Source organism: Lytechinus variegatus, chromosome 7, assembly GCF_018143015.1.
Source record: "Lytechinus variegatus isolate NC3 chromosome 7, Lvar_3.0, whole genome shotgun sequence".
NCBI lineage: Eukaryota > Metazoa > Echinodermata > Echinoidea > Temnopleuroida > Toxopneustidae > Lytechinus > Lytechinus variegatus.
In genome coordinates, this window is record NC_054746.1 from 13,700,787 (window position 1) to 13,714,919 (window position 14,133).

Genomic DNA, 14,133 nt, shown 5'->3' on the forward strand with positions numbered 1-14,133 from the left:
GACTGTGCCTTTGAGACCTGAGAGGATGCATGGGTTATAGACTGTGATTGATCCATTACTGTTGATAAATACAATAAATTAAACCAAAAGCCGGACACTGTCTTGCTTAAAGGTATAAAATATCAATTGGTATATGCATTATGTGGCTTTCAATGATGTAACTGACCTTTTGACATATATTTCTAACTAAATTTGTGCCCTCAAGTGACATAACAATTTTAAGAATATGTTGATGCTAACTCACACTGCAGTGCTTTTGCTGAAGTTCAGTGACTTTTCAACCTAAAAACTGGGCAGGTACTCACCCATTTTCAAACTTTAGGTGCCATCACTAATACAGGTGTCAGTAAACTCGCTCGAGACAAACACAATAGTAGACAAGAACTTTTGAACCATAAAGGAGCATCTACATGTAGGTTTTATCTACCTACATGTGCATATGAATAGTACTTATTTACCACCCTATTTCAAGTTCAACAAACCTAAACCTACATCAATATGTCCATACTCCTTGCTGTTATTCAGATATTTCACAGATATTTATACTCTTCAGGGTTTTAGGTGAAAATACATATATGGACTAGATAAAGTTAGCCATAAAACAAAAATATAATAAAATATTCCACATGAATACAACTTTACACTGATTGACACAATTGCAAAATTGGATAGCAAAAGATATATATTCAATAATCTGCAGGTGACTCCATCTTGTTAGTCAGGTACACATTTATAGTGGGTGTGTCATGGTCTAGTCATTCTGACTCCTGTATGTCGATCAGAGGGTCATGTGTTTGAATCCCAACCACGGCATGCTTCCTTCAGCAAAAAATTCATCCATATAGCAAGAAATGTACCCACGTTGTGGTGCACTCAACCCAGGTGAGGTGAATTGGTACCTAGCAAGATTAATTCCTTGAATGCACCGAGTGCTGAAAGTGGCAATTCGAGCCAGAACTAATAACAACGCGCCTTGGAATATATCATATCTAGATGGATGGCACTACATAGTATATGCCTATTATTATTGTAATGGGCAATCTTACATAACATCCAGATTCACCAGAGGTTAATAGAGTGTGAGATGAATTATAGGAAATAGAAGAACTTTGCACTGATACATGGACTTACACTGGCAATTTTCATTGAACATAGTCTGGAAAAAAAGTACGTGTAAATCTTGTATATAATAGGATCTCATGAGCAATTCCATAAAATGATCAACCTTTTAGTATGTCTGCCCCCCCCAAATTTTTCTCAAGTCTTATTTCACTTTATTAACTGACCAAGTAATGGTCCTTTGAGAATGTTACAGACTGTCAAAAGAACAAGAAATCAGAGACAATTTCATGAAGGTCCCACATAAAGAGAGTTGGACGTATATATTTTATGGAATCGCCCTCGTGCATTTTAACATTCTTATCAAGTTTAAGGGTTTAAACATTTCAAATATATGTGGACTATATTCCCATGTTTGTTCATTCAAAATTAAATTTTGTATCAAGTGTAATGACAACCCAATTTCAGAGGTCTTTTGTAGTACAGTAGTAAAGTAAATGCACAAAATTACCGGTAGTACATTAATGAATTGATATTAAAAGAAAAACACTTCAATATCCAATTGATATACAACTATTTCATGAAATACATGTAGAGGATGAAAAAAATGTCATAATTGAACTAGACATGAACGATATTCATTAATTACTTTGTGAAATAAAATTTCCTAGATGATACCGATTATTTGTACATGACATGAAAACAGGCATAAAGGCGCACAAATTATATCATACAGAGAATAATCATATTACCACAATTAAAGATATATGCTTGTTATGTGACATGCATATATAAATCTACATGATCTGATAGTAGTATTTACAATAATCATAAGTTAATCCATTATCTGCAATTTTGCTATAAAATAACTATAATTTGTGATAAAGCCTCTATCTGGATTCAAAGATATATTTGGTACGATAATGAAAATGTAGGATCTTGGAATACTAGGAATACACTTTAAAAGCATACAATATAAGCAGTGTTCATTAAAAATAAAACAAGCATTACAGGAATGGTTGCCTCATAAGTTGGCACCAACTTTTCTAAAATTGCCTTCCTAATTTATTGAATTCATACAGAATAATTCATGATAAAACTATTCTCACCAATGACGAACATTGATAGAGCTAACATATTGTAAACCAGGCTATTTGACAGTTTTCATCAGTTCAACTCCATGTAGTGTGGGATCTTTAGATCATATCTAACTATCTATCACAATAAATTAATGTTAAGAAAATAAAAAACAATGTGATGTCATGCTTGTATTGTCAAAACTTTCAGTAAGAGTACTTTTCTTCAACATTTATTTACAGGCAAGATATAATGTGTATTATAAGAACTTATGCATGGCCACACATGAAGGGGAAAGATATGTGAAAATATTAAAACCAACAAAAACAATGTCATGTCATTTTGTACCATCAACAATGCAGTTTCGATAGTCTCCCTATGGTCATTATCAAAGATCACATCTTGGATCTTTGTTTCAATTATTAACAGAGTACATACTGTACATGAAGGATTAATTGAGACTTTTTCTCTTCCATGAAAAGAGTAATTATCATAAAGCATAACAGTATTATCCACTGAGACCAATTCCTCATTAATCCAACACACTTAGACTATAAGTAAGCTCCTGTTATTGTGATGTATATATACATAAGTTATTGCAAAAAGATTGTACATGTAAGTCAAAGTTCAGACGATAATCTGGCAAAACATTTCTGACCTGTATTTGTACCATTTCAACTACACATAATATGCTATAATTTCTATTCCCCCACCCCTCTCCTGCCCCCCCCCAAAAAAAAAATGTATTACTAAAAAAAATAAATAAACAAATAAAACAAAAATAATAAGTCAGTTTCCAAGAACTTGCAAAAAATATCTGAGTAGATTCATATCTAAAAATACAGGATGCATTAATCAACAGAAATTTTGTGCAATAAGACTCTTTCATCAATAAAATATACCTCCTACTCTGCTTGCAGTGGTTATTCATATGGTGAACATGCATTGCATATATGTAACTGAAACACTGAGATGTTTTTAATTGAATATCAATGCAATATTTTTTCCTTGAATATTACTGGAAAATAGCAAATTTGCTTTCAGACATTCAAATGTCACAATTTCAATAGCTTTCGACAGCAGCTTATAACCACATTTTGATTGGTTTATCAAATACAGCAAAAAAAAATAATAATAATGACTTTCACGATATACTCTGTACCGGGTGCTTGATCTGAAAATGCAAACTTCAGCAGGAAGGAAAGGATGTCAAGAGGTATGAACCGGTCAGGTATGGACCGGTCAGAAATGAAGTGGTCAAATGTGGACCTGTCAGATATGGACCAGTCGGCATCAAGGGGCGTACATGATTCACACGGCTGATGGGTCTGGGATGAAGCGAATGATGACGATAATGACAGGTTGGATTCCTCAGCATGAGCATTGTTGCGTACTCCTGACCGGCGGTCTGGTGACTTTCCTGAGTGTGGAATCACCGTATTGGATACCCGATCCCATCCTTTCAGGATCTAACTCACCTGGAAAAAATAAGAAAACGTAAAACATGCTCCTTTAGCCTTGATAGAATTAAACCAAGAAAAAACATAGCATATGGGATGTAAAAACTCATTCTTTATGGAAAGACAAAGCACCATTTTTTGTGTGTCAAGACATGTTGGGGCATATCCCCTCTCTTATGCAAATAACTGTTCATTATACGTTTAGTTTTCATCTTGAATACTTGTTCAAAGTTGTGCAGACAATGACTTTAAGGATTATAAAGTGATATCATGTATCATTTTACACATCATGAAGTTGTCTGCACAGATTTGGACTACACTTGTTTGTGCTAACTCTCTTGGAGAAATCAATTGGTCCATGTCCGCTGCCTCTATATCATTAAGTGCTTAAAAGGGGTACTCCAGGCTGAAAAAATATATATCTAAATAAATAAAGAGTAAAAATCACTAAGAAAAATGCTGAGAATTTCATCAAAATCTGATAACATACAACAAAGTTATTGAACTTCAAAGTTTAGCAATATTTTGTGTAAACATTTATAAGCACCTTGTCATGAATATTCATTAGACGGACTGATGATGTCATGTCCCCACTTTTCTTTTTCTTATGTTACTACATGAAATCATAACTATTTCATATTTTCATACATGAGTGCACAGAATGTCTCCCTTGTAACAAAATAAGTTGTAGCAATAAATATCTTACACATTAAATCAGTTGTCAATCCAATATTTTTCATTTTCGGTGGCAAAAATCTGAATAAATATGATTTCATATAATAAAATACAAAAGAACAAGTGGGGATATGACATTATCAATTGCTCATGCATGGAACTGTATCATCGAAATGATGCAAATTTTCAAAATATCATAACTTTGTTATTCCTTGTCTGATTTTAATCAAGCTTTCAGTGTTTTGTTTGTATAATAATCTGTTCAAAGAAATATTATTTTCGGCCTGGGGGGCGTTTCATGAAAGGACTTGTCGGACATTTTATCCGACAAGTCCCATTTTATCCGACAGTTACCATAGTAACAGTACCTCTCAGCCAATCAACATCAGAGAAAGATGTCAGATCTGACAACTTGTCGGATGAAAATGTTGATGAAACACTCCCCTGGAGAGCGTTTCATGAAAGGACTTGTCAGACGTTTTATCCGACAAGTCCTGCTTTATCCGACAGTTACTATAGTAACAGTGCTTCTCAACCAATCAGAATCCACAACTTGTCGGACAAAAATATTGATGAAACACCCCCCTGGAGTAGCACTTTAACAGATAAAGGGACCTCATGAATGAAAAACCTATGCATACTTTGTTTGAATTAAGAAATCATCCCAACCTTCTCTCAATATCAAACTTGCAGATTCATTGAAAACTACATGTAGACAGGCCTATGTAATCAATACTTACCTAATTCAATCTTGTTAAGTATTGATCTGGCACATTTTAAGAAAGCTTCTTCTACATTCTCTCCTGTCAACGCACTTGTTTCCAAGAACATCATCTCTGAAACAGACATGAAACAGATCAATGAACTGGATATTTCAAATTGAAAGAATGGTTTGAAATCACAAATATAATACAAAATAATTATGTAAGAGCCCGAGAGCTGCATGTAAATTGAACCTCAATAAGCCATATATTAACTGAACAAGTGGAATGCCTCTGGCCGTCTCACCTGCATCACGCGGTTCAATATAGCAGCAGTGCTGACTTTGAATACTACTCTAACTCACACAAGATGTTCAGTGATACATGGTTACTCTTATGTCCACTTTTTATGAACTAGACCAATAAACTTACAGAGATATGATGGTTATTCAACATGGCCAAAGTTCATTGACCTTACATGACCTTTGACCTTGATCATGTGACCTGAAACTCGAACAGGATGTTCAGTGATACTTGATTACTCTTATGTACAAGTTTCATGAATCAGATCCATAAACTTTCAAAGTTATGATGGTAATTCAACAGATACACCCAATTCGGCCAAAGTTCATTGACCTTTGACCTTGGTCATGTGACCTGAAATGCGCACAGGATGTTCAGTGATACTTGATTACTCTAATGTCGAAGTTTAATGAACTAGACCAATAAACTTTCAAAGTTATAATGGTAATTCAACAGATACCCCCGATTCGGCCAAAGTTCATTGACCCTAAATGACCTTTGACCTTAATCATGAGACCTTAAACTTGCACAAAATGTTCAGTTATGCTTGATTACTATTATGTCCAAGTTTCATGAATCAGATCCATAAACTTTCAAAGTTATGATGGTTATTCAACATGGCCAAAGTTCATTGACCTTACATGACCTTTGACCTTGATCATGTGACCTGAAACTCGAACAGGATGTTCAGTGATACTTGATTACTCTTATGTACAAGTTTCATGAATCAGATCCATCAACTTTCAAAGTTATGATGGTAATTCAACAGATACACCCAATTCGGCCAAAGTTCATTGACCTTTGACCTTGGTCATGTGACCTGAAATGCGCACAGGATGTTCAGTGATACTTGATTACTCTAATGTCCAAGTTTAATGAACTAGACCAATAAACTTTCAAAGTTATAATGGTAATTCAACAGATACCCCCGATTCGGCCAAAGTTCATTGACCCTAAATGACCTTTGACCTTGGTCATGTGACGTGAAACTCATGCAGGATGTTTAGTGATACTTGATTAACCTTATGTCCAAGTTTCATGAACTAGGTCCATATATTTTTTAAGTTATGATGACATTTCAAAAACTTAACCTCAGGTTAAGATTTCGATGTTGATTCCTCCAACATGGTCTAAGTTCATTGACCCTAAATGACCTTTGACCTTGGTCATGTGACGTGAAACTCATGCAGGATGTTCAGTAATACTTGATTAACCTTATGGCCAAGTTTTATTAACTAGGTCCATATACTTTCTAAGTTATGACGTCACTTCAAAAACTTAACCTCAGGTTAAGATTTGATGTTGACGCCGCCGCCGCCGTCGGAAAAGCGGCGCCTATAGTCTCACTTTGCTTCGCAGGTGAGAAAAAAATCACACACAGGCTCAAGTTTTTTAAACCAAATGAGATAATAGTTTGCACTGTTTTAAAAAAAAAGTTACAGTGAACTTTGAAATATTTTCTTTTATGAAATAAAATCATCATGAATATTGTGTTATTGCACATGTATATACAATGACCGAGAGACATCATACCCACACAGCAGAATGTACATGTACATGGAAATCATGTTATCCCTACTTAATGCTAAGGTTAATTTTGGTTTGGAAAAAAAATAAAAAATAAAAATAATAAAAATGTTAATGTAAATATCATTTACTGCAGTCTATTTCAATAGAAAAATTTTAAATTAACCATGTCTCATCTCTATATTTTCAAAATGTTGCTGCATATTACACATTTCACCTACATTTTACCAAAATATGTGTTTATTGAGTGAACCAAAGGGGTACCTCTTACCGTTTTCTTGTGCAAATCTACTGGCCTCTAGGAACGTCACCTCCCTATCTGCATCCAAGTCTTTCTTATTGCCACAGAGGATGATGACAATGTTAGGACTGGCCAACGTCCTTGCATCTGTCAGCCATTTTGTCAGAGCATTATATGTCTCCCGACTGTGTTGAGATGAAAGCAATGAAAGAATGTAAGTGAAATTCCAGGAGTGCGGGATTGATATGTGTTGACTTACTGAACTTAAATACCAGTACTACTACCATGGACCTGAATTATATCCATAATTCCATTTTTTTTCCTTAACTAAAATTCAGCAATACAAAATATACAAATCAAGGCAGCATCCTCTAGGGATCATTATACCAGATGAATTCAAGTGTAGTGAAATAGTCTTCTTGGTAGACTACTGTCTACTTTTTGCATCTTTTCAGTTAATACAATTTTTCCTGCTATCTCTCTTTTAAACACATCAAAAAGACCATTTTCTCTTCTATCATACAGAGTTAAATTTTCCAGAATGAACTAATAAATACACCTTAGAGCTACTACTAAAACGATCTATAAATCCTCATGTTCTAGAGTGAATAAACCATTTATGTTGATTTTTATTTCTTTATAATTCCATATGATTTACAAGTACTGTAGTTGGTCTACTTCTAAGTCTAATCCCGGATAAAAACCATTTGATTTACTATCTTTTAGGTTAATTGCTGTTTGGTCTACACCTCACTTGGCCTCATACCCAAACCATCTAATGCCAAGATGGTCAGATTTCCAACTCCTTTGCCACTTACTTTGCCAAGTGAAAATGTAATTCATAAACAATTCTCTAGCCATATACATGTACATTGTAGACTGTGATGTTAGATCAAGACGGTATCAGACAGAATAGTTGTAGTCTACATGTAAATGGAATTTAAACAAACTGCTAAACAGGCTAAATGGTAATAAGACAAAATAAGACCAAATATTATGAAGTCTTAATGATATCGTAAGAAGATATTGCTAAATTGAATATACTGCTAAATCTAATTCCTTCCATTCATCATAATTATGCAAGTAACATGTACATGTACATATTCTTTCACATTTTAGTGTAATGAATACCCACATTGCTGGATAAGCGTAACTCAAACTGGATTATAGGGTATTAGTGACTGAGGCTCATATTAAACCCACTATGAACTTTAGGGTCACAGCTCTAATATCAGAATGTCCATATCGCAACTATCACCATTCTGTCCTGTATTTATATGAAACATACGGTAATCTAGTTCTATTTTGTGTCAATGAGCGTTTAAAGGGGCGTTTATTAGCTTTGATATTTCTCTTGTTTTACCACTTTACCTTGTGATGTCATAGACAAGTAAAGCCCCAGCTGCACCTCTGTAGTAACTCCTTGTTACTGACCTGATAATGTTAGGATAAAACAAATAAAAAAAATTAAAATAAACAAAAAATAAAATTGTGCTATTCGTTGTACTTCCACTTTGTTTGCTATTTCTCACTTCCATTCATACAGTATTAGCAACCCTACTCCACCAATAGATGCATATTGGAAAGCTTATTTAAACAATGCACAGTCCATATATGTCCGTCTTCAACATTTTTTTCCCAGATTTTTCTACCACTAAAAGATCTATTTGTGTATTACTCATAGATAATCATTGTTTTGCAATTCAGAATTTTTCCACTGCATTCAATTATCCACCTAAATCTTTCTAACTTATATCATCTATGGCAGATCATGATCTAACATTTTAAATACTTTACATTAGCTCACAACATTCAGTAATTTGCCTGCCCTGCATACATGTTTGTGTACATACTTCATTCCCAATAATAATTAATTACAAGTTTAGCAAAATTACTTCAGGGTATATCAAATTATCAACATTCGCTTCTGTATAAGAACTTCTGTTACCATCTCCAGCACTACTGAAATCAATTTAAAGCAAAAAATAGAATTCATGATTTTTTTTCATTATACCTAAATCTTTCTTGACCTGCTGTGTCCCAGATTTGTAACTTGACTGATTTTCCTCCAGCATTGATGATCTTTGAGCCAAATTCAACTCCTATTGTGTGATTTGAGTCTTGTTTAACTGAAATATAACAAAAAATACAATTTATAAGTGTAAATAGTGCCAATTCATAATATCGTTTTGATTTTCTTGAACAAAGGTGTAAAATTTAGGTCAAGGGTCATGAAACAAGAACATCTTGCAGATTTGCACTTGGACTTGGCATTTTTTTCAAATCACATTATTTTCCTAAAATCCTTTCATTTTTCCAACAAATATTAATACCAGGGATTTATCAAACAAGTTCCTGTATCAAATCAACAATCAAGAAACATAACCTGCATCTACTTTTACAATATAACCATGTCAAAATATCAATTAAAATGATTCAAAGTCACAAAATCAACTTGATATGAGCTATAACTCAACGTGGAGCGTTGTGACCCAGTGGATTAGTCTTCGGACTTTGAAACAGAGGGTCGTGGGTTTGAATCCCAGCCATGGCATAATTTCCTTCAGCAAGAAACTGATCCACAGTGTGCTGCACTCAACCCAGGTGAGGTAAATGGTTACCGGTAGGAAGTAATTCCTTAAAAAGCTGTGTGTGCTATGAACGCCTAGCTTAGCCAAGTAATATAGGAGCGCCTTGAGCACCTAACAAGGTGGATATGTGCGCAATATCCTATATTATTATTAACCTTCATCTACTTTTACACTATAACCATGTCAAAATATCAATTAATGATTTAAAGTCACAAAATCAACTTGATATGAGCTACATGTATAACTGGCATTTGGTAAGAAATCATCAAACCAACAAAGTAAAGAAGATTTATTTCGTACTTACATTTGCTTTCAATGAATTGGTGAAGAATGCATGATTTCCCTGTTCCTGCACTCCCGATGACCAGGAACTTGAACAGAAAGTCTGAAAAAATTGATTTTTTTCAGAAGAAAATACAAATTTTGTCAGAAAATTAACTCAACAATCTGGCAATACAGAAAACAATAAATCTTGTTTATAAGAATAGTGAAGTACATGTACTAAAGAGATGGTGCATGATAGTTTCCTACTTGTTGACAAGCATTTTTAGTATTCCAAAGATTTCTTTTAGTCTTTTTGTTTACTTCCAATGCATATATTTTTTGTAAGAAGCATAAGTGAATTTATCCTTAATATTTCCATTTCTCTGGCATAGGCGGCGGAAGCAAGGGAACCTGTCCCCGTCTAAATTTGAGGTGAGGGGGGGGGGGGCAGTCCCCCCTAAAATTTAGGTTGATGACCGCTTGTCAAAAATTTTCGCGATAGGTTGATAACCTTTTTTTTGGGGGGGGGGCTTGTCAAATTTTTTCCATGTCCATCCCAAAATTTCAGTTGGGCCCCCCCCCCTAAATTTTTTGGCTTCCACCGCCAATGGTCTCTGAGACTGGGTGCATTGCATATGGAAAGGTCCAGCGAGAAACCAAGTGTAAGTGCACGCACATGTGCACAAGCACAAGGAGATATTGCTTTTCCCCCGAGAATGTTAATTCGCATAAAGAACTAACAGACACGAGCATACATACGTCATCGTGAAGCAATTCGAAGGTCAACTTATTGGCCTGTATTCCTAAGTCCAATCTCATTTAGACCATGGTCTATCTATAAGTTACTTAAAATTATGAAAAGCCCAATCTGACCTAATTTTGTGAAAATTGTATTTTTTCTTATAATCACTATATTCTTTCATCATGCTAAAATGGCAAAGAAAACGGATCAATGCCCAGACATTTATGAATGATCTGAATAACAAAAAGCTGATTTAAATCAAACCTGAACTGTTGGAGAATTGTTTTACAATTGGCTTTCAATAAGCTGTTGTAAAATGTGCACAAGCAGTAAAAGGCCATTTGAGATAAACCATGAAGTTGGTTTTCAAATTCACTGACATACATGTAGGCATTTGTGATTTGATGATTATTCAGGTATATTCCTTTTAAAATATTCTTTTCATCACATCCAAGCTGAAGAGTAACAAAGTCTTCTTAATCACTGGTATTTGACAGTAGCCCAAACTATAGTAAAAATGTTCCAGGACCAGACAACAAAACAAACAGATTTAAAAAAAACTTTACCCCTAATGTACTCTAGTCACCTGCTCTATACAGTGCCCTTCATTCTTAGAATTTGAATGCTTTGCCAGGAAAACTTACGCAACATCTTCATTTGAAAATGTTAGTGCTCATCCTAATGAAAAATCACAAAGATCATTTGAGAAAAGTTGATCATCAGCTATTTGGCTTATAGTCAAACCACAACTTTAGACCAGAATTCAAGTTAAATCTTGAGTTCAAAATACGGGCCATTGTAAAGCATTGGAATTTTGTTTATACTCTTTAATGCTATGAGACTTCGCAATGATGTATCTACAATGAACCAAGTTATGAGGCTCTGTTTGTAACACAATTACATGTATACACAAATTATTCACATTTTAGTTGTAAAATGATTAATATTAGTAATATACTATATATTACATGTATAACAATTTTGGCATTATCGTGATCCGGGGGGGGGGGGGGCACTCAGTATATAATGCATAGTGGGTATGTGCCGCGGAGGGGACCCCCATTTTTACACCCAAATTTCCGTTCCAAGGCATAGCATTTTTGTCTTATTGAGAAAAAAAAAAAAGAAAGCTGCTCCATGTAGCATTTTGTTCTTATCGAGAAAAAAGAAGAAAGAAATCCGCTCCAAAGCTTCGCATATTTTTCGTTACGCCGTTCTGGTCGCATTGATCTGCTGCAATTGTGGTGAAAAGCGCCCGCCGAGCGCTGTCCGACCATCGTCTCTGGGCGAGCGCACCCGGCGGAGGCCGCGCTAGCTGCATCATGAACGCATACCCGTTCCATAGGGGTGCATACGCACATACTCACACGCTGGCGATCCGTTCCAAGGACCCCCATTTTCACAAGATTGTAGTTCCGAAGCCCGTTCCGAGGACCCTCCTTTTTACAATAAGCCCGCTCCAAGGCCCCTTTTTTGTCTCGCCCGCGGCACACCCCTACCACTTTTATGGTCGAGTGCCCCCCCCCCCCCCCCGGGATCGTGAAATTGGGAACCACCGTTCACTTCATACAGCAGCGTTTATTCAGTAAAACGCACGGTTCCTATTTCCACCTCCATTCACTTTGTACACAATAGCACAAGTACAAATCGACGAGTGGTTCCTGAAACCACGATTTGGCCAAAATTTTTACTATTTGTACATAGGCTAGGCCTAATCATTTACAAATAAAAAAGGAATTTTTTGAAAATAATTATTTGTTGACGCATATCTCGAGCAGCACGATGTAGATTTGGCGAAAAACAAAGAAAACAAGATGGCGACGTAAACATCGTGGCAAGTTTTCCCCGTCTTTTCATAATATTTTTCTTGGTTTTTTAATGAACTTTTGTTTAAAAATGGAATCAATAACAATACACTAGAAGTAGAAGTGACAAACATGACATAAAATTTGCTGAGACATTTGTCAATATAGGCCTAAATATTTTCATGAATAGAACTCATCACAAACAACTTATCCCAAAGAATAATTTTAGGTCGCTTTACACGTTGACGATGTCAGATTTTAAGGATATTGGCTAGTTTTTTTTTAGATAATGACCGTCCGCGAAGTCACACACGCGAAGTTTAGACTCACTGTTTACTTGTACAGCACAGTCATCATTCACACACGCCCGCACAACTCTCTGCAGCCTGTGCCAGTGCAGAAGACTGTCGCAGGATCAAGAAACAGCAGAAGGCCGACACGACTCTCAATTATTTTGCAATTTTACGACCATTAACTAGGATTATATTCACCAAACATATTTCAAATAGATAATGGTCGTATGTTAATAAATAAAGAGACACTTACCGTATGATTCTGACATTTTAAAAGACAGTTCAGTCAATGTTATTCTCTCGGGCAGATAATCACCGCTGTGCTGTGTGTCAATTGATCCTAGCTAGCTGCTATATTTTGCACTCGCAAATTTCTCCACCTCACAATATAGAGTCACAGATCGTAAATATTTTTTACTTAAAAAAAATACAATCAGAATTCATTGATCCAAAATTCTTAATTTGAATATATAATTCTGACTTAATTTTTTTTATTTATACTAATTATAATTAAATGATGACAAAATTGCATATTATGATTGTAGATTATTACTCTTGTATTAGAGTATTAAATCGTTAGAACACTTCGTGTTGCGAAATCAGCTGGTAGTGCTCGTTCACGTTAGCCAATATAAATGTCAATACAGTGTCTCTTTTCAACATTCCTTGATTTTATCAGGCATAAGAAAGAGGGCATTTTTCAGAAGTTAGATATTTGAAAAAGTGATTCCAAATTTTATGACCCCCCCCCCCACGAGAATGCAACCTATTTTCTTGCTGATACAATATAGTGTTAAGTGTCTGTTAAGATCCACTCCGGGGATCCACTTAAAATATCAGATTAATCTCTGCTACCCCCTCCCTGAAAATGAGTTCGTATGTTGACAATGGGCGGGGGGGGGGGGGTCAGCTTTAAAATGTGGAGGCACTGTGCCCATTAAAAGTTGCGCTCCATCTAGATTACATTACCCCCACAATCACTTTTTAACAATATTTTGTTTTCTTCCTCAACATGTCAAAATAATGAATAACACAAAATCATTAACACAATTAAATCAGAATTAGATATGATTATGTTCTCTGAATATAATTACAAAACACAAATATACTTATAATCCCTCAAGTTTAACAAGATTTTTTTTAATTTTCAATGACGATCAATAATGATAATAAAAAAACACCCAGCTAGACAAAGAAAACACCCCACCCCAACACCCCTGATAAACAAAGCATAAGAAGAAAAAGGAGAGAGAGAGAAAAAAAAGAAACAGACTAATGTGGGAGACATTTTGCCTGTCAGACATTTTGTTTGTAAGTCAACCTGCCTGTCGATCGGTCATTTTGTCTGCCAGTCATTTTGTCTGTCAGACATTTTGTCTGTCAGTTATTTTGTCT

The 14,133-nt window shown here is 35.1% G+C and overlaps 1 protein-coding gene across 1 annotated transcript; it reads right to left on the reverse strand.

Moving 5' to 3' along the window:
* Window positions 1-744: 744 nt before the first annotated feature.
* Window positions 745-13,097, reverse strand: LOC121418488 (ras-related protein Rab-4B). Its single transcript, XM_041612395.1, has 7 exons — window positions 12,992-13,097; window positions 9,939-10,019; window positions 9,058-9,172; window positions 8,415-8,477; window positions 7,074-7,228; window positions 5,012-5,107; window positions 745-3,614 (listed from the first exon to the last, which is right to left on the reverse strand). Exons 1-7 carry the CDS (start codon window positions 13,005-13,007, stop codon window positions 3,508-3,510), a joined length of 633 nt encoding a protein of 210 aa, XP_041468329.1. The 5' UTR covers window positions 13,008-13,097; the 3' UTR covers window positions 745-3,507.
* Between the last annotated feature and the right edge of the window lie 1,036 nt (window positions 13,098-14,133).

Excerpts from the sequence above, each read along its gene's own strand:
- LOC121418488 (XM_041612395.1), bottom strand. Across the intron at positions 5,108-7,073 it reads TAGATTTGCACAAGAAAACG|AGATGATGTTCTTGGAAACA; the intron begins GTAAGAGGTACC and ends TGTCTGTTTCAG. Across the intron at positions 3,615-5,011 it reads ACTTAACAAGATTGAATTAG|GTGAGTTAGATCCTGAAAGG; the intron begins GTAAGTATTGAT and ends TATTTTTTCCAG.